We start from the raw sequence: 17,292 nt of genomic DNA, 5'->3' as shown, positions 1-17,292 counted from the left end.
GTTGTCTCTGCTTCTCAGTGGCCTGTCTTGTCAGTCGCTCTTTGGGCTCAGCCTAAAGGGAAGAGCTAGCTTACTACTCTTAGCCAGCCTACGAAGTCCAGCGCAAGATTTCCTATTCCCCCAGGCGCTCTGGCAGGGGACAGACAGTCCTATGAAAGATCAAGCTGAAAGTGTCTTACTCAGATGCTTCAGGGGCAGAGGGACCTGTAGCCTGGGGGCGTGCTGGAGGGTCTAAGGACCATGATGTTGTATACAGAAGTGAGTCTGCGTATGCAGACTGTCCTGACTATGGGAGAGGGGTATGGTCTCTCGCTCAGGACTGACCTGTAGCATCTGTCCCCACAGCCAGGCCTGACCCCTGTCTCTCATTTTGTTCCCTCCTCCTCCCATTGATCCTGTGCCACTTGACATAAGACATGTGTCTACATCTGCTGTGGTCTCATGGTGACATTTAGGGATTGGATAGAGCCGGGTAACTGCTGAATAGGTAACTGACTGGTGATTTTTTAAAACCGGGAGCCAACATTTCCTGGAAGAGACACCTGCCGCTGTGTTCCTTTAACAGAGTTGACTGGATCCAGCTTTAGGAAGGATTTCCTGGAAGACAGGAACAGAAGGTTCTTGAAGCTGGACCGTGGCCTCCCCCTTCCCTCCAGCTGCAGCCTGGTATCCTCGAGACGATGGTCCACTGCCTCAGGGACAGATAGTTTTCCAAGGACCGCTGCTCCCTACCTTTTCTCCCTCCCTCAAGAACTCTGAAGAGCAGCGTGGACCGTGCCCTCTCTCACCACCAGGTGGCAGGGCACACCTCCTTCCACCAGCTCATCGCAACACCCAGAAGTCATCCTGTATTCTAAGGGAATACCCTCAACAGAGGCCCGCCAGGAAATGTGAAGTGCTAGAGAAATTAGCTCTGGAAATGTTGGTGGCGGACTTCACAAGGCTATAATATACACTTATTGGAGAGAAATGGAGTGGTTCCCGGGAAGGAATGGAAGCCATGAGAACTGGTTGTGAAGGGGTTGGGGTAATAATACAGCAGAATTTATGGTAAAATGCCAGTTTTGGCAAAGCCACAGTTAAATCTCTACTCGATATAAAGATGGCTAGGGGGTCAAGTCGAGTAGCTAGAGGGAAAAAGATGGTGTTCAGGATAGCATGTCTGCTCCAAGGGGCAGCTGGGTCTGAGTTCCTTCTATGAGTGGTAGCAGTTCAGACAAAACTAAAAACCTTCAGGAAATTCTGTGAGAGGAAGTGGGCTAAATGGTCTACCCTTCCTTCTTTGCTCTCAATTCTACCATTTCCAATGGGGAAGAGTCTGCAATGCCCAGCTGCTGATTCAAGGAGGCCCTCTCTCCTCTACAGCCAGATCAGGCAAAGATTACTCCCTGGAGAGGCGGGAGTAATACTCCCACAGGTGAAGGAGACCTATAAGCCTTGGTACTTACTGCACACTTAGTGCTGAGCCTGGCACACTCTTAAGTGTTTTACAGACATCATCTCAGCCCTGGGAGGTCAAAGTTATCAACATACCCATTCTACAGGTGGTGGGGGGAAACCCTCAGAAATTCAGTAACTTGGCCAAGGACATAGCTGAAGGCCAAAGTCTGTACCTGTGACTATTTGCATTATTACAGCTCCCAGGGGTCGATACAGAAAAGGAGGGCTCCTGCTTTACAGTTCAGATTCTCCTGGTGCCCTTTGACCTGACAAGCTCTTCATTAAGAATTGAAACAAGGAGGTCCGATGGGTGCTTCCAGGAAGAACTAGCCCAGCCTGGACTGAGCCTTTGTTGCAGTCCTCAGCTGTCCACTCCTGACTCGGCGTCTTCTCTCTGGATGCTGGTGTCAGAGCTGCTGGAGGGCTCATCTGGGGAGGCAGCTACGGCAGATGCAGCTGGCAATTTCAGCTTTTGCTGCTTCTGATATTTGACCCTTCGGTTTTGGAACCAGACCCTCACCTATAATTGAGGCAGTGAGAAGAGATCAGAATGTGACTAACAGTTTCCACTGCATCCCCCATTCCCACAGTGCCCACTCCTCTCTGAAAATTTACTCTTCGTTCTAAGGGAAGCACACCCTTCCCTCTAATTCCAGTACCACTCATTCACCCAAGTATTTACTGAGCTCCTGATCTGAAGTCTGGAGAAGGAAATGGCAACCCACTCCAGGATTCGTGCCTGGAAAAATCCCATGAACGGAGGAGCCTGGTGGGCTACAGTCCATGGGATTGCAAAGAGTCGGACACGACTGAGCATCTGTGTACTGGCTTCACTTTAAACATCCACATCTGAGGCAGTGCTGGCCCTTCCCAGGTGATGGTGATAATAGTGAAGTATGAGCTCTGCCCTCACGGAGCTCACAGTCTAGTGGAGGGAGACTGAAAACAAACATGGAAACAAATATCTAAACACAAATGAGGGTACAAATAGGAGTTTGAGCCTCCCTGAAGAACCAGCACTTAAGCTGAGGCTCAGGGGATGAGAGGCCTGCCTGATGGGGACAGAGAAAAGCAAGCCAGGGCAGGGGACTCAAGCTTGGAGTGTCTGAGGATCAGAAAGGAGGGAAGCATGGCAGACACATCTGAGAAAGGGGAAAGCAAAGGAAGAGAAAGTGGAAGAGGTCAGTGGGGACCAGATCTCCCAAAACTGTGAAGGCCATGGATTAGAAATGTCACTTTCAAGTTTTTTAGTGGGATGTGACATAGTCCTATTTACATCAAGTACACTGCAAATCTGGCAGTGGGTGAAGAATGGATAAAAGCAGATTTGAGGAGACAGTTGGGGAGACTGTTGCAGTGATCCAGCAATAGTTGGGGTTGCACACTCCCTTCCCTGTATCTTGAAAAGAATGGTCCCATTTGAAACGGGTGGCAATGGAGAAAAATGAAGTGATTCCAGTTGTATTTTGGAGGTAGAGGTGAAAAGGCTGGCTGGTGAATTGGAATTGGGAGAGAAAAAGGAATCTAAGATGACTGAGTATCTTAGATACTCAGATCTAAGTATCTGAACTAGATTCTTGAGCAGCTCGGTGGACAATGATGCCATGTGTGGGGAAAGGGAGAGATTTGGGGCGGGGGGGGGGGCGGGAATCAAGAATTGAGGTTTTGACTTCTTAAGTTTGAAATGGCTACCCACAAGACACCCAAGTGGAGGCCCCAGGAAGGTACGCACAAGTCAGAAAAGAGGGGTGGGTAGAAGATACAAAGTAGGGAGTCACTGGCTTACAAATGGTATTTAAAACCCATGGGGATAGATTAAATCAGCTAGGGAAGAAAATTTGAGGCCACAAAGAGAAGAGTTGCCTACAAAGGGAACCGAGAAGAAGGGACTGGAGGGCTTGGAGAAAAACCAAGAGATGTGGTGTCTGGAAGCCAAGAGAACTGTGGGTTTCAAAACAGAAGGAGTGGTTGATTGTATTGAGTGGTGGGTAAGAGGAGGGAAGAAAGCATATGGTGGCTTTGGCAACATGGAGGTCATCAGAGACCTTGATGAGAAGGTTCAGCGAAATGGCAGAATGAAAGAAATCACACTGCAGTGAACTAAAGAGTAGATGGCAGGTGAGGACATGGAAAGAACATAGCCAGTTCTTGAGAAATTTGCCTGTGAAAAGAGCAGCTATAATTCAGTAGCCAGAGGGGAATATGGGGTCAAGAGAATGTTTATTATTTTTAATATTTAGTCTCTTGAATACCAACTTAATTTCACTGTCAGCTCCTTATTTAGCATGGAAACATTATATTATAAAGTTCTAGATTAACACGTGTTGTTTCCATAATGTGATTTCAAATAGGACTATTTTTCTCATCATATAGAGAAGGGAGTGTGCCAGTGGTTAGGGCCCATAACCCCTATCAGCCTGGCACAGAGAAAGAGGCCCATAAATTCCTCGCAGCCCCGACTCAGGGCTTTTTGAGAGAGTAGTAACTGTCCTTAGGTGCAGCCCGAGCCCCGCAGAAGTCCCTGCTCTCACCTGGTTCTCTGTAAGCTTGAGCTGGGCTGCTAGCTGGGCTCTCTTCTTCCCCACTATATTGTGCTGCTTTGCAAACACTTTCTCCAATTCTTCCAGCTGCTCCAAGTTAAACATGGTTCGAATCCTCTTTTGGGATCTCTCAGTGTCCTGAAGGTCCTGAGCTTGGGCCCAGTCTTGGGGATCCCAGAGGCCTAGGCAGTGAACCAGCTCCAAGCCTGAAGAGCAATTAGCAGGAGGAAAGGTTAGCCGTAATCCCCTACCCTGTCGTTTTGGAGGAGAGAAACAAACTCACAGCTCCACTGCTCTGTCTTACCCTTGGCCAGGTAACAACACAGCAAGAAGGTAGGGTGGGAAGAGACTGCGCAGAAATAAAACAAATGAAAAAGAAGGACATGGAACTCTGCTCAATGTTATGTGGCAGCCTGGATGGGAGGGGAGTTTGGGGGAGAAGGGATATATATGTTTATGTGTGGCTGAATCCTTTCACTGTTCACCTGAAACTATCACAACATTGTTAAATGGCTATACCCCAATACAAAATTTAAAAACATTTTTTTTTTAAAAGAAGGGACAGTGTTGTGAGACTGCTTTGGCCTCCATTAGTCAGGTTAGTGGCATAATCTCTGGCCCTAAGAGGAGCTGCCAAACCTCCATCTCTCCTTTCCTTGGCTACTTCAGGAAAACCCTATGAGATGAGCAGAGAAGGGACCCCCTTTTGAACAAAGAGTGAAGGTTCATCTTTTCTGTTCATTCAAATTTTTGAATGTGTACTATGATTCAGGCATGGTTCCAGGACAAAACAGAGAATCCCTAACAGCAAAAAAAAAAAAAAAAAAAAAAGGCAAATAAGTAAAATATTGAGTATGTCAGAAAGTGATTCGCACTAATAAGAAGAATAAAGCAGGGAAGGACAGTGTGTGTGTGTGGGTGGGTATGAACATCTTTGGAAAGGGTAGCCACCTCACTAAGGTGACACTTGAATAAGGCCACTATGTACAGCTTGTATCCTGAACAGTGGTACCCAGCTGAGAGGGTAAGTGGAGTCTGAAATTCTGCCTGCTCTTTGCAAGCCTGTTCTTCCTCCCTGACAAGGTGTTGTGTTTGCATGAAGTTAGGTGGTGCCCTTTTCTAACGCACATAAGGGTGCTATTCATAGAGCTGTGGGCCAGCAGAGATGCAGATTGGTCTGCCAGGGGCAGTACCTGACTCAGAACTCCAGAGGAGTGAGGAAGTAAGCCATTGGGCTAGCTTGGAGGAAGTGTTCCAGACAGAATTCTGGCAATGCAGTGCTAAGACTCCTCAGCTCCCACTAACCTTGGGGAGGGGCTCCAGGGCTAGCAGACAAAACTGCCCCAGTGAAGGGAGTGAGGTCTGGCTGCCTAAGACCCCAGCCACTGGGCCCAGCTGGCTTACATAAGCATTAATAGCAAAATATAAGAAATCATCAATGGACCTAGATTTAAAATATGGTATATTCTTGCAATGGACCGTTCTGTGGCATGCAGAAGCTCTGTGTGGACTTAGGAAGAAAAATCTCTGATACATGGTCAAATAAAAGGAGTAAGGTGCAGAGCAGTGTGTCTAGTATGGGGGGGTGGTTAGAAGAATGCATGTGTGTGTGTATATATATATGCATGTATTTTCACAAGTACACATGTGTGTGAGCTCGGACGGTAAAGAATCTGCCTGCAATGCAGATGCCCAGGTTCCATCCCTGGGTAGGGAAGATCCATTGGAGAAGGACATGGCAACCCACTCCAGTATTCTTGCCTGGAGAATTCCATGGACAGAGGAGCCTGGAGGGCTACAGTCCATGGGGTCACAAAGAGTCAGACACAACTAAGCGTTTAACACACACGTGTGTCCAAGTATTAAATAGTATAAAATGCACTGGAAGAATAAAGAAACTGGTGTCTGGCTGCCTGTGGGGTGGGGAGAACCAGGTGGCTAGGGGAAAGGAACGGTAAACTCTTCTCCATACTGTAACTTTATAGTTAACATTTTGAAGTTTGATTGTGTGGCTGCAATGCCCATGCAAAAACCAGCGAGGTGTTTCCCTGCTGGTCCAGTAGCTCAGACTTGGTGCTCCCGGTGCAGAGGGTCTGGGTTCAATCTCTGGTCAGGGAACTAGATTCCATGCTGAAACTGAAATATCCCACATGCCTCAACTAAGACCTAGCACAGCCAAATCAATCAATCAATATGTATATGTAAAAAACTAACTTGAAAACGAGACAACAGTAATACAGAGTAGAAAGTTATAATTCAGACCTCAGGTGTGTGGGGACGTTAGAAAAAGGTGGCTTGGAGTGAGGGCTGTGGCTCTCATGAAAGTGAAAGTGTTAATCGCTCAGTCACGTCCAACTCTTTGCAACCCTGTGGTCTGTAACCCACCAAGCTCCTCTGTCCATGGAATTCTTCAGGCAAGAATACTGGCAGTGTGTTGCCATGCTCTTCTCCAGGGGATTTGTCCCAATTCAGGGATCGAACCGGCATCTCCCAATAGCAGGCAGATTCTTCGCCATCTGAGCCACCAGAGGTGGCTCTCATTATGTAGAAAGAATTTGGATAGTGTTTGGGAGACCAGGGTTTCTCTCCCACATGGGTGGGAGGAATGCCCAGCTGAAGGGAGGTGAGGAGACACAGGGTGGGGGGAACCCAAGAAAAACTGTCTTACCAGGATCGTGGTTTGGGTTGATAAGGCTTGCACTAAATTTGCTCTTGTTTCCCTCATGGGAGCCATGGGGATGCATGAACCAGATAGCCAAAAATGGTAAAAGCTCATATAGGTGGATGTTAATACTAAAGGAGAAAATTACCCCAGTGGCTAAATTCTCATGGGGATTTAAGTGACTGTGCTCCAGGGCCCAGAGCCCCAGGGAACCATTCTAAGAGCTGAAGGAACCTGGCTTAGAGCAGTAAAGTGCAGAAGCCAAGCTCACACAGAGGTGAGCAGTGGAGGCTGTAACCCTGTCGGCTAACACCCAACGGCTCCTCCCTCTCGCTGAGGGGTACCAGTAGCAGCTGCTTCTCCGGCTGAGCTGGCCGCGCTGGGGAAAAGCCTGCTCCACCAAGCGTTGTGTAAAGCAGGTGTGGCAGGGAGCAAGGGCCTCTCCCACTCCCTAGTCCAGGGAGGGGCCAGGGTGCCTGCAGCCCTGCGCCGATCCTGGTTGTCCGAGCCGCTCTTGGCCTGCCTCACCTTCCTCTCTGCACACGTACCCACCCACCCCGCGACACACACCTTTTCCCACCTCAGCAGCGGGCCGGATAGTCTCCCACCCGGTCTGGGGCCCTCTCACCTCCCGGTATCACCTGCAGGGTCAAGAGTCATAAACTTGACATCCAGTCCAACCACGCGTGGCTCTCAAACTTGGGGACTTCTCCTCTATTCTGTGCCCACCGTGGCGGCCGTCCGCTCCCTCGTACCTGTGACGCTGAGACCCTGGAGGCCGCAGAAGTGGGGGGCGAGGGGCCGCAGCGCAGGGGGCTGGGGGCGCGGCTGGTGCAGCCCCGCGCTCAGGCAGGCGGGCAGCCACGTCGGCGGGCACGCCCCGGGCAGAGCCTGGGCGGGAGGCCTGGAGGGCACGTTCCAGAGGGCCCCGTGGGCGCCAGCGGAGACTGACAGCGGGGAGGTGGTAGGCGCGCGGGGGTCAGGTCTGGCCAGGATGGCCTCAACGGAAAAGGAGGACACGAGGCGTCCGGGCGCGCGGGGTGGGCCTGGATTTGCAGAGCCAGGCGGCAGGGCGGGGGACGCGGGCCCTGGAGAGCGGCTGGAGCGCTGGGGCTGGACCCCGGCGCCCGAAAGAGGGAGCGGCCGGCAGTCCCGCGGCCCGGGGCTGGGCATGGCGCGGCCCTTGCTCGGAAGGGCCCAAGAAGGGGAGCTGGGGCCTCTGGGCTGTGGGCAGCGCGGGAGGCGCGGGAGGACACCTGCTTTAAATAAGGGAGCGAGCCTTGTCGGCCAGGAACGGTCACAGCTGTCTCCCGCGGCTCTTAAATTGGACAGGGCGGGGCCGGGCTGGCCGGGCCTTTCCTTCCCATCGCCCAGGTGGGCGCCACCTCCCGCGGGCAGGACCCCCGCGACGTTCCAAAGCCCCAGGCGCCTTAGCGCCCTTCCTCCTTCCTCGTAAAAAATATCCCCATCCTGTGCAGTAGGGAAAACGACCCTAAACTCACTGTAGCTTGCTGGTGACCCCAGGCAAGCCACCCTGTAGTGCCGCAACTTTAGGTTTTGGCTCATCGGCTCACTGGCCACATTCACCTATGACTGTGCAAGCCCTTAAATAAAAAAATAAAAATATATAATAATTGAAATACTTTGTTTAAACACTGAAAAGTAAAATTCCCACCTTTTCCTGCCTGGAGACACCGCTGTAGTTATCGATTTCTTTGGTGTCTTTCCAGGGACTTTCTGCACTCACGCATTACTTAAGCCCCACTGGAAAAATCTTTCCAGTATCCAAAAAAAAAGGAAGGGTTATAAATACGAATTTATTACAAATGCATGGGAGTTGGTGTCCTACAAAACCTGCCTTATGTAAGGTGTAAGGCAGGCATATGCATCTCCCTTTTACAGTTGGATAATCGGTGTTTACCAATGTCCTCGGGTAAGACTGTTTCAAAGTCTTCCTCTGTAAAATGGATACTAATAGTAGGTACCTCATGGAGTTGCTGTGTAGTCACACAAGAGTTAATGCACGTAAATCATTTAGAATTGGCCAGTGAGCACTATGCAGTGATTGTGGCACTGGGAGGAATTCCTGCCTTCCAGGCTCCCATCGTATTCTGCCTCCTCAAATCAATGCCTAACATCGAAACCACTCTAGCAGGTCGAGGCGCGGTTCAGTGGCATTGTCCATAGATGTTAGCTCTTTGGAACACCAATATGCCCTGTCTGCTCTGCTAAGTAAGGGCTGGAGGAAATCTTGCTGGGTTCCTGTCCCTTCCCACTTCCCACTTGAGCAAATACTGGCTCTGCCTTCTGAACAACACCCCCAGGCCGCCCCCACCCCAGGCAGTCTGCAACATGAGATTGTGGGAAAAACGAAGAACAGGTGTTCCATCTGACCCCAGGTCTAGGTCTCCTGTGCTGTGGCAGAGAATGCAGGGTCAGAAATGAGGGTGCAGCAATGAGAGCGCCAGGGAAGGGCCTGGGTGGGAAGGACTCTCTCTTCTGGTGAGGTCAGATCCACTGGAGCTGGAAAGTTCTGGACGCCATAACTTTCAAATCTTACATATACTATTTCATTTCTCAACATGTTTCTTTCTTTAAAAAAAAAAATTGGCTGCGCTGGGTCTAGTTCCCCGACAAGGGATGGAACTCCTGTTTCCGGCATTCAAGCTCCAGTCTTAGCCACTGGACCATCAGGGAAGTCCCCCTCAGTGTGTTTCTTTTTGAGGAGCTTTTCCTCCAAGAGGTAGAGTCTGTGTTGACCCTACCCCCAGGACCACCCAGACTGTAGTGCTAAAGTACCAAAAGCAGGCCTTATGAGGAGGGATACAGACACTGTTTTGGGGGGGCCTACAATGATAGCAACTTAGGTGGTTGGGGAACCATGAAGTAAGATGATGGAAAATGTGGATTTTGGAGTTGGACAAACCTGGCCTCAAATCCCAACTTTGTCAGTGAACTGTAACTTCAGATAAGTGGTCTATTTACTCTAAGCCTCATTTTCATACAAAATGGGAATGATCTGTTAAGTGAGAAAATAATACTTACCTAATGAGATTCTTACAAGAGCTGAATGAGATTGAGTTTTTAGCTATATGGTAGCTATTGTGGGGAGGAGAGAAGCTATTTACAATAACAGCATGCACCCTGGAATCAGGGGGAGTTGACAAAAAACAAGAAAAAACTTGTAAAATAGAAGATGTATGAAAACTTTGTTAAGTCTGTGCTGATTTTTAGATAAAAAGTATGGTCACTGTGTCTCTAGGTCTGGGTTTTCCAAACATAATTCACTGTATTTCAGTACATTGTTATCTGTTTTCTATTGTTTGACTTATTTCTCTTCAAACTGTAAGTTCATGAGTATATAGACATTAATATCCCTAGTTTACGTATGAGTAAATAGAGCAAGAAAGGTTAACAGACTGCCTAGGTTCAAATCCCCTAGCTATGTGACCTTTTTTTTTTTTTTTTTTTTTAATGCTACAGATTTAGTTTAGTTTCCACACAGGCTCTTTAGAAAGCAGTCATCCCATCATTTTAGATCTTCATCTTCCAGGGCTACAATTCCAGGTATAGAAACGAGTCGGGAATGGATGTGAAAGTCTTGTAGTTATGACAAGCATCAAATTCATGGATTTGTGAGAAGTCTTCTGGGGCTGGTCTCCAGGCGTGCTCAATAAACCTTCTGTCCCACTTTCCTGTGGCCACCAGAGCCACCCTTTTGGAAGACAGGAGTTGTGCAGGAATGGCCACACCCATTGCTGCAGCGTTTCATCCCCCTGCGACAGGAATCATCTCCTGAGCACATTTCAGCACAAGCTCCCGGAGTACCTTTGGGCACCTCTGGGCAGAATCAGGTCTCTGTCGTTCTTTGACAGGAGACTTCCGAGCCCAGGTCTTTTGCTCTCGATGAAAGCCAGCAGAATGAAGATAGTGCCTGTCTTCATGTTGGCTTCTGGTGTGGTCAGAAAAATGTATTTTAATTTACGTTTATTGCCCTGAAAACTCTTTAGGTTGAGCTTTTGCATATCAGCCATTTGGATATCCCCTTTTGTGTGAAGCCCCTGTTCCAGTGGTTTCCTTATTTTTCCACTGGGCTACTATCTTTTTCTTATTAATTTGTAAGAGTAGGTATGGATAGAGATAGATATTTGGGATTAAGCCTTTTATTACAGTATATATAGATGCAAACATTAATATCTTCTTCCACTCTGTGGCCTGCCTTCTCGTTCTTTTAATATTTTCTTTTAATGAACAAGATAACTAATTGTAATAAAGCTTAACAATCTGCTTTTGTGTCCTTCAAGAGAAACCTTTTTGCCTACCTGAAGCCATGAAGATATTCTTTTGTGATTATTGATAGATTTGCCCTTATTGCCATTTTAATTGTTTTCTGGTTGTTTTGTAGTTCTTCTTTGTTCCTTTTTCTTTTGCTCTCATCCCTTTTGATTTGATGACTATCTTTAGTGTTATATTTGAATTTCTTTCTTTTTGTGTGAGTCATAAGTGTATGTAACTAATGCTTTTCTCTTGCTGCTTTTAAATACCTTTATATTTATAGCTAATTATATTTATGTCTAAATATAATAGAATATCCTTCATTTTTGCCATTTTAATTGCAGCGTGTCTTGGTGTGGACTTCTTTGGGTTCATCTTATTTGGGACTCTGTGATTTTTGAACCTGCATGTGCTTCTTTTCCCAGGTTAGGGAAGTTTTCACTTATTAATTCTTTGAGTAAGTTCTTTGTGCCTCCCCTCTTCTCTCTCTTTTCCTTCTGGGCCTCTGGAATGTGAATATTAGCATGTTTGATATTGTTCCAGAAGTCTCTTAAACTGTCCTCATTAAAATTTTTTTTCTGTTCAATTTGGGTGATTTCCATTACTCTGTTTTCTAATTCAGTGTTTCTCTGTATCATCTAATCTACTGTCAATTCCTTCTTCTTTTTTTTGGTATAAGGCAGCACAGATTTATTATATTATAGTTCTAGTTGTCAGAAGTAAAAACTGGATCTCTTAGGACTAATTCAAGATGTTGACAGGGTTGTCTCGCCTCTGGAATCTCCAAGGGAAGAATCTGTTTCCTTGCTAGTCATTTCTTATTTAATCTGTCCTCTTGCTTTTCTCAAGCTTCTAGAGGCTGCTAGTATGTCTTTGTTCTTAGCTAGCCTCTTTCTCCTTCAAATGCAGGAGCATAACCTCTTTAAATCTCCCTCCCTTTTTCTGACATTCTTGCTTGCGTTCTGTTTTTTGTGGCTGTGTGGGTCTTCGTTGCTGTGCGGGCTTGTCTCTAGTTGCGGGGAGCAGGGGCTACCCTCGAGCTGCGGTGGCGTCTCTCATTGCAGATCGTGGGCTCCAGGGCACGTGGCCGTCAGTAGCTGCGGCTTGTGGGCTCTAGAGCACAGGCTCTTTAGCTGTGGCATGTGGACTTGGGGCAGCATGTAGGATCTTCCTGGACCAAGCGTGGAACCTGTGACTCCTGCATTGGCAGGTGGATTCTTTACTAGGGAAGCCCTCGCTTTCTTCTTATAAGGACCCTTGTGATTACACTGGGTCCATCCAGATAATCCAGAATTATTCCCCCTCAACTCAAAATTCTTAGCTTGATGACCTGTAACAATTTCACTTCAGTAATTATCTTCAAATCTCTTTCATCCTTCTTTATAAATTTTTGATGCCTTATTAAACTTCCCATGGTTCATCTACTCTTTTCCTCAGTTTGTTGAGCATCTTTTATGATCAGTACCTTGAACTCTTTATTGGGTAGATTGCTTATCTGGAGATAAGTAGACTTCACTTGGTTCTTCTTCTGGAGTTTTGTGTGGCTTCTTTGTTTGCAACATATTCTTCTATCTCCTCATTTTCCTACTTCTCCATGTTTATTTCTATGTGTTAGGTAGGTTGGTTACATTTCCTGATCTTGGAGAAGTGATCTTATGCAGGCGACATCCTGTGGGGCTCAGTGATACACTCCCCTCTGTCAGGGTGCCTCCTAAGCAGGCTTCATGGGCCTTTCTGTTGTGGTGAGGCTGACTACCATGGGCATGCTTGTAAGCGGGGTTGGCCCGCAGACCAGTTGGCTGCTAGGTCCTACCTTGGGCAGTGGTTGGTGGCCACTGGTAGGTGGAACCAGGTCCTGGAGTGCCTGGCTGTGGGGGCTGGGAAGGCTGGTGCTGAGCCCTTTTTCAGGCAGGGCTGGGTCCTTGCATGTATGGCTGCTCAGCCCTGGGGGGTCTTGGAACTGGTTCTGACCTGCTCCTAGCATTATAAACTAGAGGGGGATTCCAAAATTGTACTTGGCAACGCCAGTGTCCTGGTAGAACAATCTCCCCCAAATGGCTGCCCCTAAGGGACTACAGGGACGGCGGAGCCTGGTGGTTGCCATCTCCGGGATCGCACAGAGTCGGACACGACTGAAGCGACTTAGCAGCAGCAGCAGAAGGGACTACCAGTTGCTTCCTGCTTCTCTGGGAGGTTTTCCCAGGATCAGAAAGTAGGTCTGACCCACACTCATGCAAATTATTGCCATTGTGTTGGATCTCAGACTATATAATATTTTGGTGTGCCCTCTAAGAACAGTGTCTCTGTTTTCTACTGTTGCTGGCTCTCCCATATGCAAAGCTTCAAAGCCAGATGTTCTGGGGCTCATCTTCTGGTACAGAACCCCCAGCCTGGGGGCCTCAATGTTGGGCTCAGACCCCTCACTTCTTGGGAAGAACCTCTACTGTTGTGATTAGCCTCCTGTTTTGGCATTTCCTATCCAGGGATGGGGGTCTTGACCATACCAGGTCTCTGCCCCTCCTACCTGTCTTGCGGGTCCTTCTTTATATCTTTGGTAGTGGTGGTTTAGTCACTAAGTTATGTCCGACTCTTGCGACCCCACAGACTGTAGCCTGCCAGGCTCCTCTGTCCATGGGATTCTCCAGGCAAGAGTACTGGAGTGGGTTGCCATTTCCTTCTCCAGGTTTTATATCTTTATTGTAGAAAAATCTTTTCTGCTGGCCTTCAGGTTGTCCTCATAGATAGTTGCTCTGTAAGTAGTTGTGAATTTCGTGTGCTGGTGACAGGAGGTGAGCTCAGGTCTTCCTACTCCACCATTTTGGCCATATCTCTTCAGTGAGAGAAAGTTCGGCAATATGGATGAAACTTGAGGACCTCGTGCTAAGTAGTAAGCCTATCACAATAAAACAGATACTGTATGATTCCACTTACATAAGGTAGAGTAGTCAAAATCATAAAGGCAGAAAATATAATGGTGGTTGCTGGGGACTAGGTGGAGGGGACTACAGGAATTTATTATTTAGTGGGTATAGAGTTTCAGTATGCAAGATGAAAAGAATTATGGGGATGGATGGTTGTGATGGTTATAGAACAATGTAAAGGTGCTTAATACTACTAAATGCACACTTACAATTGGTTAAGATGGTAATTCTTTGCACATTTTATCACAATTTTTTAAGAAATGGGAAAAAAACCAATGAGGTAGTCTCTTTAAAGTACTGAGAGACACTAACTGCCTACATAAAATTTATATCCATTGAAACTATCATTCAAGAGAGAGGTAAAAATGAAAACGTTTTCAGACACACAAAGGCCAAGAAAGTTTGCAACCCAAAGGCCATTCCTTGAGAAACCTATTTAAAGAGTAGTTCAGCAAGGGAAAAAACCCAAGAGGTACAGTTATAAGAAAAATATAGAAGATGATTAACTAGCAACTGTTTATTGTTAAAAAGAATCTTTTTTAATTAAAAAAGCTAAAGCTTCATACAGCAAAATAAGATTGAATGCATTATGCAATGGGTCTCTAAATGTCATTGTCCTGTTCAGGAGAAAAATATAAGATATTGGCTAATTTTACATATTAGTAGACAAAAATAATAGTTAAGAATGTATATTAACTACTTAAGGGCAAAGACTAAAAGAATAGAAATGCAATGCATATCTTCCAAACCAGTAAAGGGTTTTTAAAAGGGGGGCAGGATGTATATGGAAAATTTTATCAGTTCTCTAGGAGGTAGGAAAGGTGTCAAACAGAAATTTTAAAAAGAATGCTAAATAGAAAATACAAAAAAAGATAGCAGAAAAAAGTCCAGATAGAGAAGCAGTCACATTGCAACATAAAAGACAGAACTCTTGGCCTATGTTTAAGTGAGATGAGTGTTTATTCCAGAACAGGAGAAAAGGCCAGGATAGCTTTCCTAACTTCTTAAGATGTTTTTGTGAAGAGCTAAAAAGAGAAAGAGAGAAAATATTGTTCCCCGAATCTGTCTGAAGAATTTACTAGAAAAAAATTTTTTTTTAGACAACTAAAGTGGTGGGACAGAAATCAGCATTAATCATAATGGCAAGAATCATCAGTGGCCTCTAACATCACAATCAGAAAAACAACTAGAAGTTATGTGCCTACTGGTGAAGGTATGCAACTTTATGTATGAAGTTTTCTTGTCAAAAAAACATCAAAAATGAATTTGATTAAGTCTTTAGATCTAAATGCCAATTCATAGAACATTTAGTGGGCAGATAGAGGCAATGGCACCCCACTCCAGTACTCTTGCCTGGAAAATCCCACGGACGGAGGAGCCTGGTGGGCTGCAGTCCATGGGGTCGCTAAGAGTCGGACACGACTGAGTTACTTCACTTTCACTTTTCACTTTCATGCATTGGAGAAGGAAATGGCAACCCACTCCAGTGTTCTTGCCTAGAGAATCCCAGGGACTGGGGAGCCTGGTGGGCTGCCGTCTATGGGGTTGCACAGAGTCGGACTTAGCAGCAGCAGCATATAAAACAATGGTACAGTTGAGAAAACCAATAAAATCCAAAATGCTTCTTTGAAAAAGAAAATAGAATAAACAAAACACTATCAAAATTGATCAAGAGTAAAAAGAGAAAAGACAAAATAAGAATTATTGGAAATGATGGCAGAACAAAGCTAGAAATAGAGATCATCTTTTTGTTAGAGATTATCATGAATTGTCAATACATTTGAAACATTATATAAAACAGAACATCTTCCAGAAATATGTAAATTTTTAAAATTGACTTTAGAAAAAATAGAAAACAATATGCCACTAACTGTTCAATTGGTAATCAAAATTTTACAAATCATTTTTCCTTCAACCTCCCAAATCCAGTCCCAACAGTTTAAGAAATCCTGGTTTTATACTGTTTCACAGTTGAAAAAGGGCAAGCTACCCAAATCACTTTTGAGGCTAGCATAACCTTGATGTCCAAACCAGAAAATAATATACTGTGAGACAAAAAAATTTTAAACCAATTATTCTTATGATCCTAAGGTGCTGAATTGTTAAATAAAATGTTAGCAAATCAAATTTGGCAGTTTATATAATAATAATAATCATGATTAAGTAGGGTTTGTCCTGGGAGTGTAAGAAAACATCATAAAATCTATTAAGGTATACACCATATTTACAAAATAAAGAAAAAAATGTGATACTTTAAATAGATGCAGAAGAATATTTAATAACATTCTACAATCATTTAAAAAATAACATTTTTAGTAAACTTCAGAGTGAAAAGGTAGATATCAAAGTAGTAGTCTACAAAACTAGATTGAAGAAAAATATAATGATCTTAATAGACACAGAAAAAAATTTATAAAATTCAACACTCATTCATTTAAAAATTATACACTTTACTGAACTAAAGGTAAAGGATGGTCATTTAAAACCTACAGCAAGAATTATATTTAAAAATGAAACTTCAGAAGCAGCCCTAATTAAAGTCAAGAATAAGACATGTATATCCAATGTTGTAGTGTCTATTTATCATTTTTGTTGTTGTTCAGTCACTCAGTCATGTCTTACTCCTTGCAGCCCCATGGATGGCAGCATACTAGGTTTCTCTGTCCTGCAACATCTCCTGGAGCTTGCTCAAACTCATGTCTGTTGAGTTGGTGATGCCATCCAACCATCTCATCCTCTGTTGTTCCCTTCTCCTCGTGCTTTAAATCTTTCCCAGCATCAAGGTCTTTTCCAATGAGTCAGTTTTTTGCATCAGGTGGCCAGAGTATTAGAGCTTCAGCTTCAACATCAGTCCTTCCAATGAATATTCAGGATTGATTTCTTTTAGGATTGACTGGTTTGATCTCCTTGCAGTCCAAGGGACTCTCAAGAGTCTTCTCCAACACCACAGTTCAAAAGCATCTGTTCTTCAGTGCTCAGCCTTCTTTATAGTCCAACTCTCACATCCATACATGACTACTGGAAAAACCATAGCTTTGATGATATGGACCTTTGTTATAAATATAGGAAAAGAAAAAAGGAGATTTCTTGTTTTCAAAAAGGCATAGTTTTATGACCTCAGGGTAAGAAGTAATTCCTTAAATACAAGAAACACAATAAATGTTTAAAACATTCAAACGTAGAACTCTGTACAATAAAAGACACCATAAACAAAGATAAAAAGACAAATCACAAAATGAGAGAAGATATTTACAACCCACAGAGCTAACAGGATTTGATTAGAAAATCTAACCCACTAGGGGTGATGTGGAGACCCCATGGACTGCAGCCTACCAGCTCCTCCGTCCATGGGATTTTTCAGGCAAGAGTACTGGAGTGGGGTGCCATCGCCTTCTCCATTATATAACTATAGGAACTAGTTAAACAGTTCATGGGCAGATATTGCTTCTGCATC

At 45.2% G+C, this 17,292-nt stretch overlaps 1 protein-coding gene across 1 annotated transcript; it reads right to left on the bottom strand.

Moving 5' to 3' along the window:
* Positions 1 to 1,011: 1,011 nt before the first annotated feature.
* Positions 1,012 to 7,835, bottom strand: NOTO (notochord homeobox). The gene is made up of 3 exons (XM_069586346.1): positions 7,398 to 7,835; positions 3,972 to 4,186; positions 1,012 to 1,960 (listed from the first exon to the last, which is right to left on the bottom strand). Exons 1-3 carry the CDS (start codon positions 7,813 to 7,815, stop codon positions 1,802 to 1,804), a joined length of 792 nt encoding a protein of 263 aa, XP_069442447.1. The 5' UTR covers positions 7,816 to 7,835; the 3' UTR covers positions 1,012 to 1,801.
* Positions 7,836 to 17,292: the final 9,457 nt, after the last annotated feature.

The sequence above is a fragment of the Ovis canadensis genome, chromosome 3 (genome assembly GCF_042477335.2).
Source record: "Ovis canadensis isolate MfBH-ARS-UI-01 breed Bighorn chromosome 3, ARS-UI_OviCan_v2, whole genome shotgun sequence".
Taxonomy (NCBI): Eukaryota; Metazoa; Chordata; class Mammalia; order Artiodactyla; family Bovidae; genus Ovis; species Ovis canadensis.
Note: the sequence above shows the minus strand (reverse complement) of the source record. Positions and strands in the feature narration are given on the sequence as shown.